Genomic DNA, 19,847 nt, shown 5'->3' on the forward strand with positions numbered 1-19,847 from the left:
TGGGGGCAAGAGGAGAAGGGGATGACAGAGGATGAGATGGCTGGATGGCATGACTGACTCGATGGACGTGAGTCTGAGTGAACTCCAGGAGTTAGTGATGGACAGGGAGGCCTGGCGTGCTGCGATTCATGGGGTTGCAAAGAGTCAGACACGACTGAGTGACTGATCTGATCTGATCTGATCTGATCAAGAAGTATGTCTGTCAAACACTAGTTGTGGTGTGAAGACAGTGGATGCTCTTTAATATTTAATAATTAGACTTTTATTAAACAAAAAAATTCATGGAACATATAAGAACCTGGTCAGAAGGTAAATAACTTTAAACTCATAGTTGACAACTCTTTTGCCAGAATCTCATCCCTTAATTATACTTCAGCCTCCAATGAATCAACCTTATGTAACAACAACAAAGTTCAAGCAAATGAGAGATAGAAGCCATGTAATTACTTTCCGTCTTGCATTAAAAAAAAAGAAACCAATGCTATCCTGTTACCTCAAAAGAATGACAACTTTGGGCAAGAAACAAGTATGGTGCCAGGAACAATTATAGCAATTATCTAGTTCTCTTACTTAATATTTCCAAAGACATCTCCTTCTCTGAAATTATCCACCAAAAGTATCGAAGGAGGGAAGGAAGGAGGGAGAGATGACAGATGAAAGGACACAGACATCCTTACTGACATTTCATAAATTTAAGTCTTGGATGACTAACGGGATTTTTTCTCCTTCAACTGCTAGCCTCATTTCAAAATATACAATGTTGGTAGGATATTTTAAAAACACACTGATTATCTAAACATTATATAACATTCTTTTACCTTGTAATATGATATAAATTTTTTGATAAATGTGGGTTACAAAACTGAATGTATAGTATCATAGTATCACGACAATTACTCAGGGGAGAAAATGATTTTAAAAACTACTAACAACAGCTGTGTTATCAACATAAGTCTATGAGGGATTGTTTCCTATTTCCTTTGTATTTTTCAAGATTTCTTCAACTCAAACGCCTTGCCTTTATAATGAAAAATGCAAATTCTAATCAAACAAATACAAAAAATTATCTGAAAAAATAGACTATTAAGAATCTTAAAATTTAAATTATATTTTGATAGCAATATATACTCAGAAAATAATCAGCGATAGAGACAATGAGTAACAAAGATGTTCATCATTCTATTCATAATAGTGAGAAATTAATCTAATAAAATGGCTTAAAAAATTACTATAAGTAGCACCCTTGAAAGGAAATATTGCCAAAGCAATTTTTTAAAATGGTGCTTTTAGAGGGAAATGCTTGTGATCTAACACTAATTGTCAAGTACAACAGAAAATTGCATGTAACTTAATCACACTTTAAAAATTAAGCTATGTATACCAACACAAAATTATACATATATAAAATTTCCTTTTTTAATATTTTGAAAATTTCCTATGAGGGTATACTATTCTTATAACCAGAAAAAAATGCTAATAATGTGTTCCTGATAGATCAATATTACATGCTATTACTAAAATATAGAATAAAAGAAGTTGTTGAGAAATTTAAAATAGACTTTCATATTACAAAATGTACTCTGATTCACAAATCTGGTCTTTAAGGTTTTACTGCAAACTTTTTTTCCCAAATGATTTAAACAGCAGACCCTTTGTGTGGCATTATTTGTGTATATAAAAGTAGTTTACTTCATGTGCAGTTTCCTTGACATTGGTGGTGGTTTAGTAGCTAAGTCGTGCCTGACTCTAGTGACCCCATAAACTAGCCCACCAGGCTCCTCATCCATGGGATTTCCCAGGCAAGAATACTGGAGTGGGTTGCCATTTCCTTCTCCAGGGGATCTTCCTGGCCTAGGAATTGAACCTGGGTCTTCTGTACTGCAGGCAGATTCTTTACCAACTGAGCTACGAGGGAATCCCTTCCTTGACTATATATAGGATAAAAAGTGACTGGCAACATTAGCTATAAATTAAAGGGTAATGGTAGAAAAAAAAAGCTAATAGAACAGTAGAAATGTAGGTACTTTTTAGTTTTTCCCTGTATTTTTTAACCATATCAATAATAAAAAGAAACCAGTAAAAGTGGTTTTGAAAAACAGAACCAAGAATTACTGGATCAACTGATGAATGGAAGGTAGGTCAGATAACAATATTATATCAACAGTAAACTGTCTAAAAAGTAGTAACCACCATGTGTTTAGATAGGAAAATGTCCTTGTTCATAGTATTAAAGCATTTAGGGGTAAAGGGGCATTCAACTTACTCTTAAATGGTTCAGGAAAAAGAAATACACACAGATGCACGGAGATAAAGAGACTATGAAGAGGATAAAACAAATGGGCAAAATGTTACTAACACATGAATCTGGAAAATGGGTATACAAAAGTTCTTTGTACTATTTTTCAGCTTCTCTTTATGGTAGAAATTATTTTAAATTTTGGAAAAAAGAGTACTAAGTAGTGAAGAGTAAAACTTACCTCAACATTTTCTTCCCCAAATTTCTCCACAGCTTTCTCCTCAGAAAGACCACAAGACCCATATTCCAAAGGAGTGAAAACAGTCGTTGGAACGTTTTCATAGTCACACTGTTTCAAAACAGAGGAAAGGAGTTATGATGGGAGAGATTATAACTCAAAAGAACATATATTTCAAAAAACTTCAAAATGAGGAGAGAAAAGTAGACTAATAAAAGCCTACTGTACTGAGAACCATTAACTGATGTGATAATATTTCAGCAGAGGTTTACATTCTGTCAAGACTAGTCATGAATAAGAGGCTCATGCGGCTTCTCATCCAGCTATCAACTCATGTTGATAAGCACATGCTTTCTCTCCGTTAAATAAAGCAAAAACAATCCTCGTGCACCCAATGTTGTAAGTCTATTACTAATGCAGAAGTTAACAGACTTTACTGGAAAATCAATTAGGTAATACAAATCAAGAGCCATAAAAACATTTTACAGTTTTTGGCCCAATAACCTCACTTTTAGAAATCTATGATAATAATTTAATATACAGAAAAAGCTATGTAAATTAACTGAGCAATGTCGCAGTTCTCATCAATAGTGGAAATATCAGAGTGGCTTTAAAATTCAAGTAAGAAAGTGGTTCTATAGTACATATTCTCAATGCACTCTTATGCAGCCATTAACATGGTAACGAAGACCAAGGAACAAAAGAAGTTCATGATGGGCTTTTCCCTGGTGGCTCAGTGGTAAAGAATCTGCCTACCAATGCAAGAGACACAGGTTTGACCCCTGATCCGGGAAGACTGCACGTGCCACAGAGCAACTAAGCCTATGCATCGCATCTACTGAGCCTATGCTCTAGAGCCTGGGAGCCGTGACTACCAGAGCCCTTATGCCCTAGAGCGGTGCTGCCCAAGAGAAGCCACCACAATGAGAAGCCTGCACATAGCCAACTAGAGAGTAGCCCCCACTGGCTACACCTAGAGAAAAGCCTGTGGAGTAACAAAAACCCAGCACAGTCAAAAATAAATAAATAAACAAAATTATTCAAAAAAAAAAAAAAAAGTTCATGACTATGACAGTATTTCCAAAGCATACTTTAGTAGTCATAGATGACAAAAGGGTTCTGAAGTCGAACAAGTTTGTAAAATGCTGTATTAAGCAAATAGGTTTCTCAACCATCAGATTTCTCAGAGGCTTTAATATGCTGATGTGAATTATGAAAAACACAATTACGGAGATGCCAAATACATTTGCAAACGCCAGTTGGTAAAAACCTACCCAGTCACATCTGGACAAAGAGGTTAAGTCATTCTGAACTTAAAATATGAACAATACAATTCTCACTCTCTAACACAGTAGGGTGGAATCTTTAAAATGTGCCTCCCTCTAGAATTAGCAATATATAGTCTTTTTTTCCTCTAATACAAATCCTTGGAATTCTGATTCAAAAGTAAAGACAGACTTCTGCTTACACCCATAATGGACCAGGTTTACTTCCTGCTTTAAACAACTTAAAAACAAAACAGACAAATATGAAACACTTCTTAGACACTGGACCATGGGCAGCGCAGCACCACGGCTGCTGTTGGGATAGGAAACAAGAAGGGCAACAAATGAGGCGAGTTTCCTGCCCAGAGCACTTTCTAGGGCTTGGTAAGGAGAGGGAACAGACTGCAGAGTGGTCTTTCTGAGTTACAGTGACAGAGATCCCGGTTCAGAGATGCCAACATGGCCGGAAGCTGCAGGGAAGAACAGCAAAGTGGGTGAGGCTGCATAAAGAGAAAGTGAGATCGGCAGAGAGGGCCTCCTGAGATTTGGGCTGAGCACTGATCTGTAATCAATGCCAGAGGAAAGCAATCAGGGTGAGGAAGGAGCCACTGGCAAGCAGTGAGCCCCAAAATGACCTACTCTTACAAGCCCGAGTAGGGAAAGAGTTCACAGTAGGAGGAATGGGACAGACTCCTTGGAAGGGCCTCCATTGAGTAGAACTAAATTAGGCCTAAATGAAACATTACTGTTGACACACCCAAAAAAAGCTGAAAAGCAGGTTACACAAGGATAAACGGACTCCTGTGTAACTTAACGGGCCACCAAAACAAACTCCAACACTATACAAAGGAATGCAACAAAACCCAGCACCCAGCAGTGTAAACGGCACAAAGTCTTTATCCTTCCAAACTAATATCAAGAATAAAACTAATCAATAGAAATAGACACTGCGAAAGAGATGATGCGATTAGCAGAGGACATTAAAAGAGCTATTAAAAACGTGTTCTGTAGGCTCAAGAAGGTAGATAAAAATGCAGTCTGCTGAGGACAGAAAAGGAAAATGTAACTTGTAGAGATGAAACTATTTGAAGTGCAAATTACACAGAATGGGATTTACATCCCAAGACTACAAAAGAAAAGATCAGTGGACTTGAAGACATTGCAATAGGCTCTCTGAGAAAAGCACAGAAACAGGGGGAAAAACATAAACAGAGCATCAGAGACCCATGGGATAATAGCAAGTGAATCACCAGTCATTAATTTGAGGCTTGGAGAGGGGACAAAAGAGGAGGAAAGCAAAAACTTAACTGAATAGCTAAAAAAAATTCCAAATTTGATAAAAACTATGAACAGATAAATCTCCAAATCTTGATATACCATAAGCAGAATTATAAAGAAAAGCATGGCAAAGCATGCAATAATCAAATTGCTAAGAAACAGTGAAAGGGAAAATCTTAAGAGGAGCAAAGATAAAAATGATAGCATATTCTCCTATGCAACCAGAAGACAATGGGCAAATTATTAAAATACTTAAATAAACACTGTAAATCTGGAATTCTCTATTCAGCAAAAATATCTTCCAAAAAGTATAAAGTGAAGACATAATAAACTAAAACACGAACCAAAAACCCCACAAGGAATTCACCTTAAGCAAATGTGCATTAAATTAAATGATGGCAGAAAATAATGTATCAGATGGAAACCTGGATCCAAATTAAAGATATTTTTTCTCCTTGGTCCCAAAACTGTTTCCAATTGGCTTAACTGACTATTGTGGCCTAACCTGAGAAATGTAGTCCTTTTTCTCAATACTTCTATTTGACTAATCAAGTTAATAAACTTTCAGAACACACTCCATCCTCAAATTGCAGAGATGTGTACTGTGGTTTCTCTACAGTTCTGACAAAAAATATTTTTATATTTACTGTAAAACTGAGCTTACAAAGCAACATTTTAAGTAATAATAAAATTATTTCAAGTGTTTGAGCAATTCTAAAATCCAAGAAATCTATTGCTCCTTGGAGAAAACAGCTGGAGTGCCCATTCAGTTCAGTTCATTCATTTGCTCAGTCATGTCCAATTCTTTGGGCCTGTCCATAACCAACTCCCAGAGTCTACCCAAACCCATGTCCATTGAGTCGGTGATGCCATCCAACCATCTCATCCTCTGTCGTCCCCTTCTCCTCCCGCCTCCAATCTTTCCTAGCACCAGGGTCTTTTCAAATAAGTTCCCATTACAATCTTTTAAAGCTGGTACATGTGTCTTATCATCTGGCTTTTTAAAGAGCTTACTAGAATGTCCATCACCTACAGGTTGACTCACCTTTATGATCTGTTCTCTGTTTTTGAAATGATAAAAATATTTTTCTCCTTCCTCATGTTCCCAAAAATAACAGAATATTTAAGGGCAAATATGTTTAGCAGCTTTGAAAATGACTTTAATCTACTGTTAAAAAGATTCATTTAAATTTTTTCAATATACTTTCCACTTCATTTAGTACAAGCACCTCTTGTGCTAAACTACTACAAGTGGTAGTATTTAGAGTCTTGAGACATCTTTTCTACCCTCATCACCTTTTATAATTGATACTTCCCAAATCTTCCTCATGTCTTTGTGTTAGTTGCTTGCTGCTGCTGCTGCTGCTGCTAAGTCGCTTCAGTCATGTCCAACTCTGTGCGACCACATAGACGGCAGCCCACCAGGCTTCCACGTCCCTGGGATTCTCCAGGCAAGGACACTGGAGTGGGTTGCCATTTCTTTCTCCAATGCATGAAAGTGAAAAGTGAAAGTGAAGTCGCTCAGTCGTGTCCGACTCTATCGACCCCATGGACTGCAGCCTGCCAGGCTCCTCTGTCCACGGGACCTTCCAGGCAAAAGTACTGGAGTGGGGTGCCATTGCCTTCTCCATTAGTTGCTTAGTCGTGTCCAACTCTTTACGACCCCATGGACTGTAGCCTGCCAGGATCCTCTGTCTATAGACTTCTCCAAGCAAGAATACAACAGTGGGTTGCCATTCCCTTCTTCAGGGAATCTTCCCAACCCAGGGATCGAACCCTGGTTTCCCGTACTGCAGGTAGATTCTTTACCATTTCAGGTGTCTTTACGAGATGCATTTTCACGGTTAACACAGCAGTACCTACAAATCAGATATGGACTAGATTTTTGCCTTGGCTGCCTCCAAGCATTGTGACCTTGGACAGTTACCTAATTCCCTGTAACGTGTCATCAGTCTCTACAGCTGCTCTGTAGTGGAATGAGGTGCGTGCATACACGGCATTGAGCACAGTGCCAGGCATGGACAAACACAGCTGCTCTCTGTCCTCTTTTCTCCAAACACTCTTATAGGGCAATGAATACATGTTATCAATTTTGGAGGAAGACACAAACACCCATTATTCAATTTGGGTTCTCTTAAAATCCCACAACAGATTTAATTTAGGCAGGTGTTTATGTTAAGCTGAAGTTTTCAACAGACAGCTAGCTGCTCCTGCAGAAGGAAGGCAGGTGGATGTGGATCCATTAATGTTCTCAGATATATGGGAATGATATATTAATGCACACGGGACAAAATTAAAAGGATTACACAGTTCTTAAAACAATGTGTAATTTCCCCAAATACAATTAACCTAGGTATCTATTAGTACTGCAGTTTTGTTTACTATCCTTGACAGACTGACGAGATTTCAAACTCAGGGACTTAGCAACACTTGTTTATTTTCCTGTTCAGTAAAGTACTTGTCCTATTAGTTAGACTAAAAAACAGGGCATGAAAAAGGGACAAGAAAAAAAGAGAGGCTGATAAAAGCTGAAGGCACTTTAAGAAAGAATTTGCTCTACCTGGGAGATGCTAGAATATAGTACTCTGCTCACACAAAGAAGTTTATGTCCAAAGTAGGTGGATTCACTGGATTTTTAAGAAAATTGGTGCTACAGTAATTCCACATTTATTTACTAGCAATTTTTTGCATATTTTCCCTCTGATTATTATTGGTATAAAATTTTTTTCCTTTTCACTTTAGGAAATCAAAAAGATAAAAAGGTCCAAAAAAAGAAATTAAATGCACCTCATTATATTTCTGAATTACCTTTTCTTGATTTACCATAAACTCAAAAACTCCAAAAGTATAAAAGACATAATTCATTTAAAGAGGCAGTTAAGTTTATTCCAAATAGTAATACGCTGCTGCTGCTAAGTCGCTCCAGTCATGTCCGACTCTGTGCGACCCCATAGACGGCAGCCCACCAGGCTCCCCCGTCCCTGGGATTCTCCAGACAAGAACACTGGAGTGGGTTGCCATTTCCTTCTCCAATGCAGGACAGTAAAAAGTGAAAGTGAAGTCGCTCGGTTGTGTCCGACTCTTTGCGACCCCATGGACTATGAACCAACTACTATTCCCTGCATGATCAGACAACCTTGTATTAAAAACTCTTTTCAATCCTGTTAATCTCAAAATATTAAGATTTATTATACTACAATCCAAACTAACCCCATACACATTCAAAATGCTTGTCACAAATTTTATTAGCAGTATTTTTGAGGCTCCATTGCTATAACCTAACTAAATCAACCTATGATGATTTATGCACAAGGAAAATGGAGAGTGACTAAATTCTTTACCATCCTTTTTTAAAAAATAATTTCCAGAATCCTTTAAAAAAATAATTAGGAAGGGAACATTGATAATAATTAGGGGCAGGGGATATATAGAAAATCTCTATGGTGGTGGTGGTTGAGTTACTCAGTTGTGTCCAACTCTTCCCACCCCATAGACTGCAGCCCACCAGGCTCCTCTGTGCATGGGATTCTCCAGGCAAGAATACTGGAGTTGGGTTGCCATTTCCTTCTCCAGGAGACCTTCTCAACCCAGGAACTGAGCCCACGTCTCCTATATTGCAGAAAGATTCTTTACCGCTGAGCCACCAAACTTCCTCTCGATTTTGCTGTGAAGTTAAAACTGTTCTTTGAAGAATGTCTTAAAAAATTAATTGAGCATATTTATTCTTTTCTTGACATCTAGTCTCATAAGATACAAATAAGAGTTTTAATTTCCTCCACTGACTTTTAAAATCACTTTAGAACATTCATATAACACATTCAACATTCCAAGAGCAGGAGATCTATTTTTATAAAGGATGGGGGAATAAAGCCTGAATATCACTTCAAACAGCTCTGAAGACTGATATTATTTACTTACATTCTCAAATCCTTTTATAGCCTAGTCAGGTGCCATAAACAGATTTAGAACATTATACACCAATTGGTAATAAAGAATGGATGTAAGATGCAATTATTAGGAATTTACAGAACCTAACAGGGCTGAAACGTGATTTACTCAAGCTCATTTTACTCCTCGTTTGATTCTGAGAGTGACAATGTCCATAATAAATCACAAAGGTAGAGAGGTCGTAACAATGTCTTGCCTAGAATAGTTACTAAAGCACATATGGGAATGCCATCATCAAAATAACTAAATTATTCAAGACCTGGAAAACTTCACCAGCAGCTTACCCAGAGCACCAGGAGGACCACTTCGAATAGCATCTCAGTGTTGACAGCCCCAGCACTCACCTTAACAGTGGAGCCACCATACAGCCTCTGAGCCAGCAGCCTTCCTGCCTGGATGGCCACGGGGGTGAGCTCCAGCTTCCCTTCCAATATATCACCGATGGCATAGATGTAAGGCACGTTGGTTTGCTCTTCCTCTGTGACAGGTATTTTTCCAGTCCTGCAAATTCATTCAGTTAAAAGCACTATCCATTACCACTGTTAATTAATAAGTCCAACAAAATCCCCTTTCTCCCAAAGAAACCCAAAATCGGGAGTCTGGCTGAGGGTGATGTTCTAATGTATTACCAAAACAACAACAACAAAGCTCAGAAGAGCCAAAAGCTTAGACATTCTAGCTATTTTGAAAATCAAAGGAATAAGAAAATTATTAAGAAACCGTGGAATGGGAAAAGTAGAACACAGTGGTTAAGAACAAAGGAGGATTCTGAACTGCAGTAACTAGGTCTGTTAGTTATTACCTCTGTGATCTTGGGAGGGCTATTTAACATCTCTAAACCTCATTTTCCCACCTATAAATGGGAATGATGATAATGGGAATAACAGAAGAAAAAAATATCATCATCTACCTAAAGGGGTTGTGAGAACTGAATGAGAAATGTGTACAAAACATTTACACAGCAGTCCATGGACCCTGGTAAGTACAGAATAAGTGTGAGCTATTAATATTAAATAAAATCTAAACCTTGGTCCCGGTGCACACAGGCAAGTAGGTTTTCAAGACGGTGGAACACTTGGTCCGCTAAATCTTATCAGACCTCCTTAACTCCCTTGTCTCTCCAACCCAAGGGGGAAAAGAATAAAACAAAAATCCTCATATTAAGATTAAGAAATCTCTTCTGAATAAATGTTCCTCCTGTAAGAAGGAAGGGAGGTAGGGGGCGGTAGTGGGGACTCTCTATTTTCAATTTCCAAGGCACCTAGCCTTTCACAGCACTTGTTTTCAAATGGATGTAGGAAAGGTGATACTGGGAAAATATCCCATGCCCCTTCCAGAAGCAGAAAACAGAGTCTCAATTATCCAGAGCAGTGGTACAGTGCAAAGGATTTTAGCTAATAAAACAGCAAAGTTTTCGTATTTGCAGCTGTCACTAGAAACGTAGTGACCACTCTAGTGATTCTAAGACTTGGTAGCTTTAAACCTGGTTCAAATCTGCATATTCAATGAAGCTTTTAAAGCATGTAACTGCAATTCAGTGAGGAGTTGGATCTTTTACTGTACATATACACATTAAAGAAACAAAATTAAAGCCAGTGCATCTTTCATTTAGATTTCGAAAAAGGAGGGGGGGGGAAGACAAACAGGAAAGACGGTGATAAGCACTGAATGAAGAGTCCTCTAAGCTTAAAAAGGGAATGCTCCAACTGTGGTAAAAACTAACTTTAAAAATCTAAAACTCCAAGGACTTCTCTGGCGGTCCGGTGGTTAAGACGCCATGCTTCCACTTCAGGGAGCCAGGGTTCCATCCCTGGTCAGGGAATTAAGATCCCACGTGCTGCATGGCCAAACGAAAGAGAAACCAAGCAAACACCTAAAACTTCACTACTAAGGAACCTTATAAATCACTGAAATAGTATTTAATAAAACATAATAAAAATTCTTTTCTTACTTTTCATTTATCTTTACCCCCACGTTTTCTAAGCCAATTTTTCTCGTGCAAGCATCTCTTCCTATTGCCAGCAATACCTGAAAAATCATTAATATATAGTGACTGTTAATAAAAAGGCTGTACATGAGTTATTTCATCAGATTTTTTTCCATTAAGCCAATCTGATTCATGTTCCAGACCTGGAAAGAAATATTCTATTAAGAAAACAATGCCAAGAGTTTAAACAAATCAAAATCATTTAAATTAAATCTTCTAAACATGATATAGTAAGAAGCTGTACACATTTCTTAAGAAAAAGGGAATTAACAATTCCTTAGTAAATTTAGCCAAGTATAGAGACAAAGCATAGCCTACCACTGAAGTCTGTTTTTTTTTAAGTGGTGGGCTGGGGAAATACAAGAACATGAGACGGAGAAATTCTAGTTCATTTTAACACGCTAATACTTTTCAATAACCATTTGATAAATAATATTTAAGTTACAGTAGAAAAAATTTAAATCCATCCCTGTACCAAAACAAATTATAATATCGTAAGTAATAAAGGTGTCTTAGAATAGGAACAGAACCAGCAGTTTAGAAACAGCAACCCAGCAAATACAGCATAAGCATGTGATTTGCTTTCTAATGAAGTATGACCAAGGTCCATTCCTTACCGTATTATACTCTCCTTCGATGGTTTGGTCACTATCGGTGGACTTAGCTATCACTCTCAGTCGGCCTGGTGTCCCTGCTTCAATTTGTTCAACCTATGAAAGCAATACAAGGTTTTACTCCACAATAAAGACACATGTCAATATCAAGGTGGATAATTATGTCCTCTCCTATCTGGTTAACCCAAAGTTAAAATACAACATCTGCTTGTAAGGTCTTTTATGTCCCATCTCCCTCACATCAACATCTTTAGGACGACATGAGATTCTTTTATTTATTCCCTTCTTTCTCATTGCTTACTGTTTGTTAGAGGGGCTTTCCTTCAAATAATTCTCAAATAGAATAAAATTCAGAGACAAATCAGCAAAGAAAAAAGCCAGAGAAAGCACACTACAATCTCTGAGAAAAAAATTTTAAAATTAGTTGCTTAGTCATGTCCAACTCTCTGCGACCCCATGGACTGTAGCTACTAGGCTTCCCTGTCCATGGAATTCTCCAGGCAAGAATACTGGAGTGGAAAGACATTCTCTTCTCCAGGGGATCTTCCTGACCCAGGGATTGAACCTGGGTCTCTTGCCTTGCAGGAAGATTCTTTACTGTCTGAGCCACCAGGAAAGCCCACAATCTTTAAATCACCCTGGTAAACTGAGCAGAATGTTATGTACACAGACACAGGCTTATTTCAGTAGGGACAGTCCACCATGTTCCCAAAGGGCCCACGACATCCAAAATGTTCAGAGATTAGAAAGGAAGATGCTACTTTTTATCAGTACAGCATATATACACAGCTGTTTCTTCTAATCACAGTCCTAATGCTAGTAGAATTCTCATGAGAACCGTGAGATGGATGTTATCAATTATCATTTCACAAAAGAAAGTGAGGCTTGGGGCAGTCATTCTCCCAGAGTCACATGCCAAGAAACTGGCAGAACAGGATTTGAACTCGGGTCTTTCTAATCCCCACACTTATACTGTTATTTACCAGCATCAAGAGATTCATGCTCCCACAAAAAAACCCCAAGTTACTAGCCCATTAAGCAATTTTTAAAATAACAGCTAAAATTCCTTAAACAATATTACAATAAAACTCCTTAATTTAAACAATATCAGCTCATCCTTACTTGCCCTACAGGAATCTGTTAGAGATATGTCAAGTGATCGATTCTGTCACTCTTGTGTATCAGAACATTTGTGGTTAACAAGTACCGAATTTGGCATATTATTCAGCACTTTCAAAAGAACCGAAAAGAAGATTAAATAAGCAAAACAAGGCCAGCCGACATAACAAAATTCGATAATCATTTCCAGGGAAGCAAGAATAATACAGTACATCTGTGGACTATACTGTATACTAAGGTGAAACGTCTTTGAAAGAAAAAAAATCAGTCCAGTCTTAAACTCTTATTTAAATCACTGGTATGTAGGAAAAAAGCAAGTATTAATATAACAGGTCAAAGATAATAAAATAATGGAACACATAAAGCAAAGCATTTCAACAGAAGAGAATAAAAGATGGTAAAGTTGAAAGGGGAAGGAAATCATTAATCTGCAAATAAGAACAAAGCTATTTAGGTGGTAGGACCTATTTAGGTAGAAATAGTATATATACCTAAATCACACAATTGAGGAATGACAATATCCCCAATGGTTCATAATGCTGAAAGGAGGCTTCTTCCCTCACCCACCCCAACTCTCTCACCTTTTAATCTGAGTATAGAATCAACAAACCTCCAGGCAACCCCACTTACTTTTATTGGTACAAACTGTCTTATGAACTTGATACCATGTTCTTGCATATGTTCACCAATTTTGTTGGCCATGTCCTGGTCAAATCCTCTTAGGAGAATGGATCGTACCATAACAGTGACGTCTAAACCAATACCAGCAAGAAATCCAGCACATTCCAAAGCAACATAGGATGCTCCAACCACCAGGGTCTTACCCGGGCAATAAGGTAGAGAGAAAAGATCATCACTGGAAAAAAAAAAAGTTTTCTTTTAAAGGAAGAAAAGAACAGAAAAATGTCCATATGTGTATAATGACCCAAATTAAAGTAGGTATTTTTACTTTCTTAAGAACAAGACATTTTTAGGACTAAAACCATCCTGATTAGCTACACACATAATATTTGAGGAATTTTTATAAGGTCTCAGACACTCTCCTTTCTCACCACTCAACTGCTGTGGGAGCAGCTCGAGCTTCCATGGGTGAGCACAGCAAACCATAGCAACTCTGACACTAGTCCAACTCCCAAACAAGCTTATTTTGTACTATTTGGAGTAATTCTCCACTTACGTGTTTAAAATCGCACATGTGCAAACCTAAACCCCACCCTCGACCCACCACTCCAGCTCTCTCTGAGGTGGAAAACCTGTGTTACTTTTCCTCAACCACCATACCAATCACCAACGGTGGGGAGAGAGGTGGAGAAAAGCTGTCAACGTGTGGGTTTTGTAATATAAAAACCATTCAAAGTAAAGCCTGACAAAATCTTCTAGCAGAGTGAGGAGGACACCAGACATAAGAGATCCTAAAAGTATTATTGGTAGACGAATTTTTAAAAATATGACAAGGGAGTTCATCTAAGACAGTGAAAACGAGAGATGCCAACTGAGCTATCCCGGGCAAAGGTTCACAGGATAAACTCATATTACAAAGGAAAAAAGCCTAAAAATAAATAGTAATAACATGATCAGAAAATAAGAAACTCCTGGGAAAAGAGCATCCAAGGAGACATATTTATCAACAATCTACCTTAATAACATCATAATTCAAAACTACTGAACAATAATGTCACCAGTATTTCCACTTGATGGGCAAAAATAAGCCGCACAGCAAAACCTTGCCTGACTCACTGATTTCAGAGGGTCCCTCTGCATTGACGCTGCACCCATTCAAATGGCAAAGAGTAAGGAAAAACTAGGGTTGAGAAACCTAAATGGCCTGTTATCCTCTAAGTTGTATAGTATCTACATTTTGCAAGGAAATGTAATCCTAATTTTGCAAGGAAAAAAAAAAAAGTACAGACATATGTATCAATTATTTTCCAAAGTATCTGTAAATATTCATCTGGGTTTTACATAGTATACATTTATAAGACATACTCACATACATATAAATTTCAAATATAAATATTGCAAGCATAACCTACATATGAGTAGAGATATTAACTCTGGGTGATAAAATGACCAATGTTTATAATCCTGAATTTTTTTAATGTTCTCTGGTTTAAAGTTTTTTCCTCTTTTCCCTAATTCCCTGTTCCTTTGGGCAAAAATGTCGTGAAAAACTTAAGTTCTAGGAAAAGGATTAAAAGGATTTGAAGAAAACAGAAAAAGCAGAAATCCTCTTTTCTCCCCCAATTTGTCCTTACCTGCTGATACAGTATTCTTTGTCACCGGGGATACCCAAATAACGCGGCCTTTCACCAGTGGCAATGAGAAATCTCTCTGCTGAGTAAATCTTCTCTTTGCCTTTGTTATTTGTTGCCTACAAAGGAACCAATATATCAATTTTTAATAATTTATTATCCTTTAGAATTGTCAACATTGTAATTCAAAAGGCTGTTAACTACAGTGACCAATTTGATCTTCCTAACAATTTGCTAATGCAGTGAGAGGTTGCTCAAGGGCACAATGCTAGGAAGCAGACATAGAGCCAAGATTCAAATCCTGCTAATCTGGCCCCAAACCCAGTCCTCTTATTCTTCACTACACCACAAGAGAAAGCCCCTAAGAAGTGACCACAAAATCACCCAACTGGATGGTCTGGGTGACTAATGTCTTTATTAGGATAATCACCTTCACTTTTTCTCCCCCAACAAAAGCTTAAAGATACAAAACCAAAAAAACCCTTCTTAGGCAGTCACACGCTTACCTTAATCCTGTGAGGCCCCACAAACTCTCCGTATGCGTTCTCATAGGTGACCTTTTTCTCCCGCAGAGCCACGCGGTAGCCCCAGTTGAGAGAACCAATGTGGTTCTGGACCGCCTCTGTCATTCGCTCCCAGTCATGTTTAACTGCACGAGAAAGACAGACACCATGCTCAGCTTCTCAACCGCCTGACAAGTACCAGTTCCCAGGAACTGGTTTGAAACAGCAAGACCTTCATTTCAAGCACATAAACAACCTTTTCAAGTATCTTCTCCCTTTAGAAAACTACCAAACAATTAATTAGTATAAAAATCCTGGAAATTTTTAAGACTAAAATAACTATACCCAAACTTTCTTCTTCTTCTTTTTTTTTTTTTTTTTCTTTTTTCTTCTTTATCTAGAAACAAACAGGAATTTTACCTTGGACTATGAACACTGACTGCTGAGTCAGTGGGGTGCGTAAGTAAAAGACCTAGCATTTGGAATGTATATCCATCTCCAAGGGACTCTGATGTAGCCAGGTTTGGAGTACTAATAAGCTGGAAACAGTGTCTGGACCAGAGGCTGGCAAATTAAGGCCCCAGCAGTGAAACTCAGCCACCACCCCCTCTATACATGAAGCTTTACTAAAATCCAGCCACGATTATTTACTTCCATAGCTGAGCAGCTCTGACACAGGCCACAAGGCCCACAAAACCTAAAATATTTACTATGTGGCCCTTTACAGAGGTGTGCCGATCCCTGGTCCAGACAGAAGTTTAACAGTCTGCTTCATTATCTCCCAAACCTCCTGTCTCATCAAAGAGGAAGATTCTTAAATTCTATCATAAAATTAATTCTTTGAGCAAAGGCACTAATACTGAATTTCAATGGACAAAAACAAATCCTGTCATTCATTCATTAACAATTTCAACAATGACTGAAAAAATAGGACACAGGTAAAATCTACTCTGGTGGTAGAAGAAGGCAGGTTCTGGGCAAGCTGTGGTTTGGAAGGAGGAAGAAGAGAATCAACACAAATTGAAAGCCTCTAACACAGAAATGAGCAGTCTGAGTCCTAGAGTCAGGGTTAAGTAGCTTGGTTCAGGCAAGAAGTACTAGAATCAATTCTATGGGTACCAGCAGCCGGCCTCTGGAAGTGGGAACAACAGCACAAAAACTGGTTTGTGGCCTCCCAGAGAACAGATTATAGGGATTCAATTCATAGAACCAAAAAATGTCTGGAAAAACTGGAGCAAACCTTCAGATGTGAGTTCAGCTGGGGTGGGGGAACTCTGGAGGCCACTGTGGTCATGAGGCCAGGGGGACCGGGTGCTAGGGCCCAGCAGATGTTACAGAGAGCCTCGACCAGCCTGTCTGTCTGATGTCCATCCACCACCATGGAAATATGAGACAGGACTCACTGTTTCCCCACAGGAATGGAAGAGAATAGTATTAACTCACTCCCATGTGCCAATCATCCATATTTAACAATTACCAACATTTAACCAATCTCATTACATAACACGTCTTCTTTTTAACTAAAATATTTTAAGCAAATCCCAGATGTGGTTTTATCAGTGGTGGTTTTATTGGTAGTGGTTTTGGTTGTCACTCTGATGCAACTAGGAATCAAGATTGCCAGGAGAAATATCAATAACCTCAGATATGCAGATGATACAACCCTTATGGCAGAAAGCAAAGAAGAACTAAAGAGCCTCTTAATGAAAGTGAAAGAGGAGAGTGAAAAAGTTGGCTTAAAGCTCGACATTCAGAAAACTAAGATCATGGCATCTGGTCCCATCACTTCATGGCAAATAGATGGGGAAACAGTGGAAACAGTGTCAGACTTTATTTTTTTGGGCTCCTAAATCACTGCAGATGGTGACTGCAGCCATGAAATTAAAAGACGCTTGCTCCTTGGAAGAAAAGCCATGCCCACCCTAGATAGCATATTAAAAAGCAGAGACATTACTTTGCCAACAAAGGTCCGTCTAGTCAAAGCTGTGGTTTTTCCAGGAGTCATGTATGGGTGTGAGAGTTGGACTATAAAGAAAGCTGAGCACCAAAGAATTGATGCTTTTGAACTGTGGTGTTAGAGAAGACTCTTGAGTGTCCCTTGAACTGCAAGGAGATCCAACCAGTCAATCCTAAAGGAAATCAATCCTGAATATCATTGGAAGGACTGATGCTGAAGCTGAAACTCCAATACTTTGGCCACCTGATGCAAAGAACTAACTCCTTGGAAAAGACCCTGATACTGGGAATGACTGAAGGCAGGAGGAGAAGGGGATGACAGAGGATGAGATGGTTGGGTGGCCTCGCCAACTCGATGGCCATGAGTCTGAGCAAGCTCCGGGAGTTGGTGATGGACAGAGAAGCCTGACGTGCTGCGATCCATGGGGTCTCAAATAGTCGGACATGTCTGAGAGACTGAACTGACTGACACAGGGATGTCCTGTGACGCTATCTTCTACCTTGGTTCCTTACAAGTAGGAGCTGTCCAGCACAGCATGCTAATAACACGCCCAGGGAGGAACAAGATCAAAGGCAGAATTCACTCTGAAATTTTACAGTGGTAGAAGTACTAAGTGGATTCTGCTCTGCCAATCTTACAAGAGATACCATATTCGAAAAGAAGACACAGTTGGGATTAAGTACCTGTACAAAAAAATTACTTCAATGACAGAAATTCCATGATTAGACCTAATTCAACACTAATTCTATTGTTAGGGACAAACTTTGTAACGTTAGGCCCCATGTGATATCCAAACTCCTCAAACCCCTTTTCTCTACCTAAATCCCTTCATCCTCGGGTACAGTAGGCAGGCACCAATCTCTAGTGTGGTTATGCTCAGGCAGAAGAAACGAAAAAAGCTGCAGCCCACTACTTTGGGATTTAGCATCAAGATACTCTAGCTGCTCCTATGGTCCTGGTCTTGCATTTCATTCTGAGAACTGAGTTTCAGTCTCACAAAATCCAAACTCCTACTTTACATACTGCTGGTGGTAACCGGATTCCTGCTGGACTGTGGGTGGTTACATGAGCAGAACCCCAGTTCTCTAGGGCTGCCCTGCTTTCCAGTAATTCCCCAAATCCCCCACCTTCCTGCATTCCCATATACCACGTGGACACTCCCCATTCCTAAATAGCCCACCCACTGGCACAGCCCAGCACCTCCCCCAGGCCTCCCGATTCCACTGGCCTGGTCAACCAGCGGTAACCTAATACTGACCCTCTGCAATGCTGATTCCAGCTACCTAGGCAAGGACTGTACTTCACCTGGGTGCGCCCTTATGCCCATCCTGGCAACTGGGTCTTAAGCCAATTCTCTCATGCTCCTGAACCGCCCCTCACTACCATACACCCCTAGGTTCGACAACAGTATTCAGACTAACAGAGCTACTAGCATCCTTTCATCTTCATTGCACCTGCTCACTTATGCCTCAAATACCCTGAAGGGGCACAAATTCCTTCCAGTATATACACAGGGAAATGAAGGATGGATGGATGACCTGCCCAGGGCTACACGGTAACTCACAGCAGCACAGACACACTGTACGTGAACCGTCAGCTGAGCATGGTAAGAGAATACATGCATCCAGAAACTCTGCAAGGCCCCAACTGCAAACCAATAATTGTGCTTTCTCTCTAAGGACAATGGGATCCTAAAACTTCACAAATGCTCAATTTTTTAAAAGGTACATTTAATTCTTGAGCACAAGGGAAATCGAACAGATATATCTGAAGAAAATACGAAGCCAGTAAATCTTCCAGAAAGGACCAATTCCTCCAGTTTACATAACTGAGCTCATGTAATTTTTCTCTTATCACAGTCTCATCTCGGAGCTTTCAGGAGAAGAGCAGAGCACAGGCTGAGTCCTGGACAAGTCACCCCCCTCTCCCTGCCTCCCACCCCATTACAGGCAGATTCAGCTGTGCTGCCTGGTTCAGGTCCAAAGGGCCTTTCCTCCCTCACCAGGCTCAGAGCTATTTGCAGTGTCAGAGAAGACAGTCTTCCAAGAAAACAGAAGCACTGTTCTTTGGTCAAGGGCATGAGATTAGATGTGTTTCTATTTGAAAATGCAAAATAAGCATTCACGCCTCATCTCCTGGGAACACGGAGCAACAGCCTCTAGCAGCTTCTCATTTGAAAAATATACCTCCAGTTTCTTTCTTCCTCAAAGATCTAATGATAAAGTGTTTGTCTAAGTCCACTGTATCCTTCACCACCAACATTTTAGCACAAAAAGGAGGGAGGCGATGACTGCTCCCTGGGTGGTGGATCCCGGCAGGCCGGGCCAGCCACTCCCACAGCACCCAGCTCTGGTCCCCACTGAGAAGCCAAAGTTTGCTTCAGAAGGCACAAGGAGTAATGAGAAAGACAACAATAAAGAAGCCACCACGCTTCCACTTAGGAAGAGGGA

General features: G+C 39.3%; 1 protein-coding gene across 2 annotated transcripts in view; it reads right to left on the reverse strand.

Annotated features, from left to right (window-relative positions):
* The window catches only part of TXNRD1 (thioredoxin reductase 1), a 63,256-nt gene that overhangs the window by 11,819 nt on the left and 31,590 nt on the right, over window positions 1–19,847 (reverse strand). For both annotated transcript variants that reach the window (XM_010853410.1, XM_010853411.1), the window contains exons 6-12: window positions 15,444–15,586; window positions 14,941–15,056; window positions 13,316–13,541; window positions 11,570–11,662; window positions 10,917–10,993; window positions 9,310–9,466; window positions 2,478–2,585 (exon numbers count right to left, since the gene is read on the reverse strand). In XM_010853410.1, coding sequence (XP_010851712.1) covers window positions 2,478–2,585; window positions 9,310–9,466; window positions 10,917–10,993; window positions 11,570–11,662; window positions 13,316–13,541; window positions 14,941–15,056; window positions 15,444–15,586 — 920 coding nt within the window. The remainder of the gene's footprint in view (window positions 1–2,477; window positions 2,586–9,309; window positions 9,467–10,916; window positions 10,994–11,569; window positions 11,663–13,315; window positions 13,542–14,940; window positions 15,057–15,443; window positions 15,587–19,847) is intronic.

This window comes from Bison bison, unplaced genomic scaffold, assembly GCF_000754665.1.
Source record: "Bison bison bison isolate TAMUID 2011002044 unplaced genomic scaffold, Bison_UMD1.0 scf7180017864327, whole genome shotgun sequence".
NCBI lineage: Eukaryota > Metazoa > Chordata > Mammalia > Artiodactyla > Bovidae > Bison > Bison bison.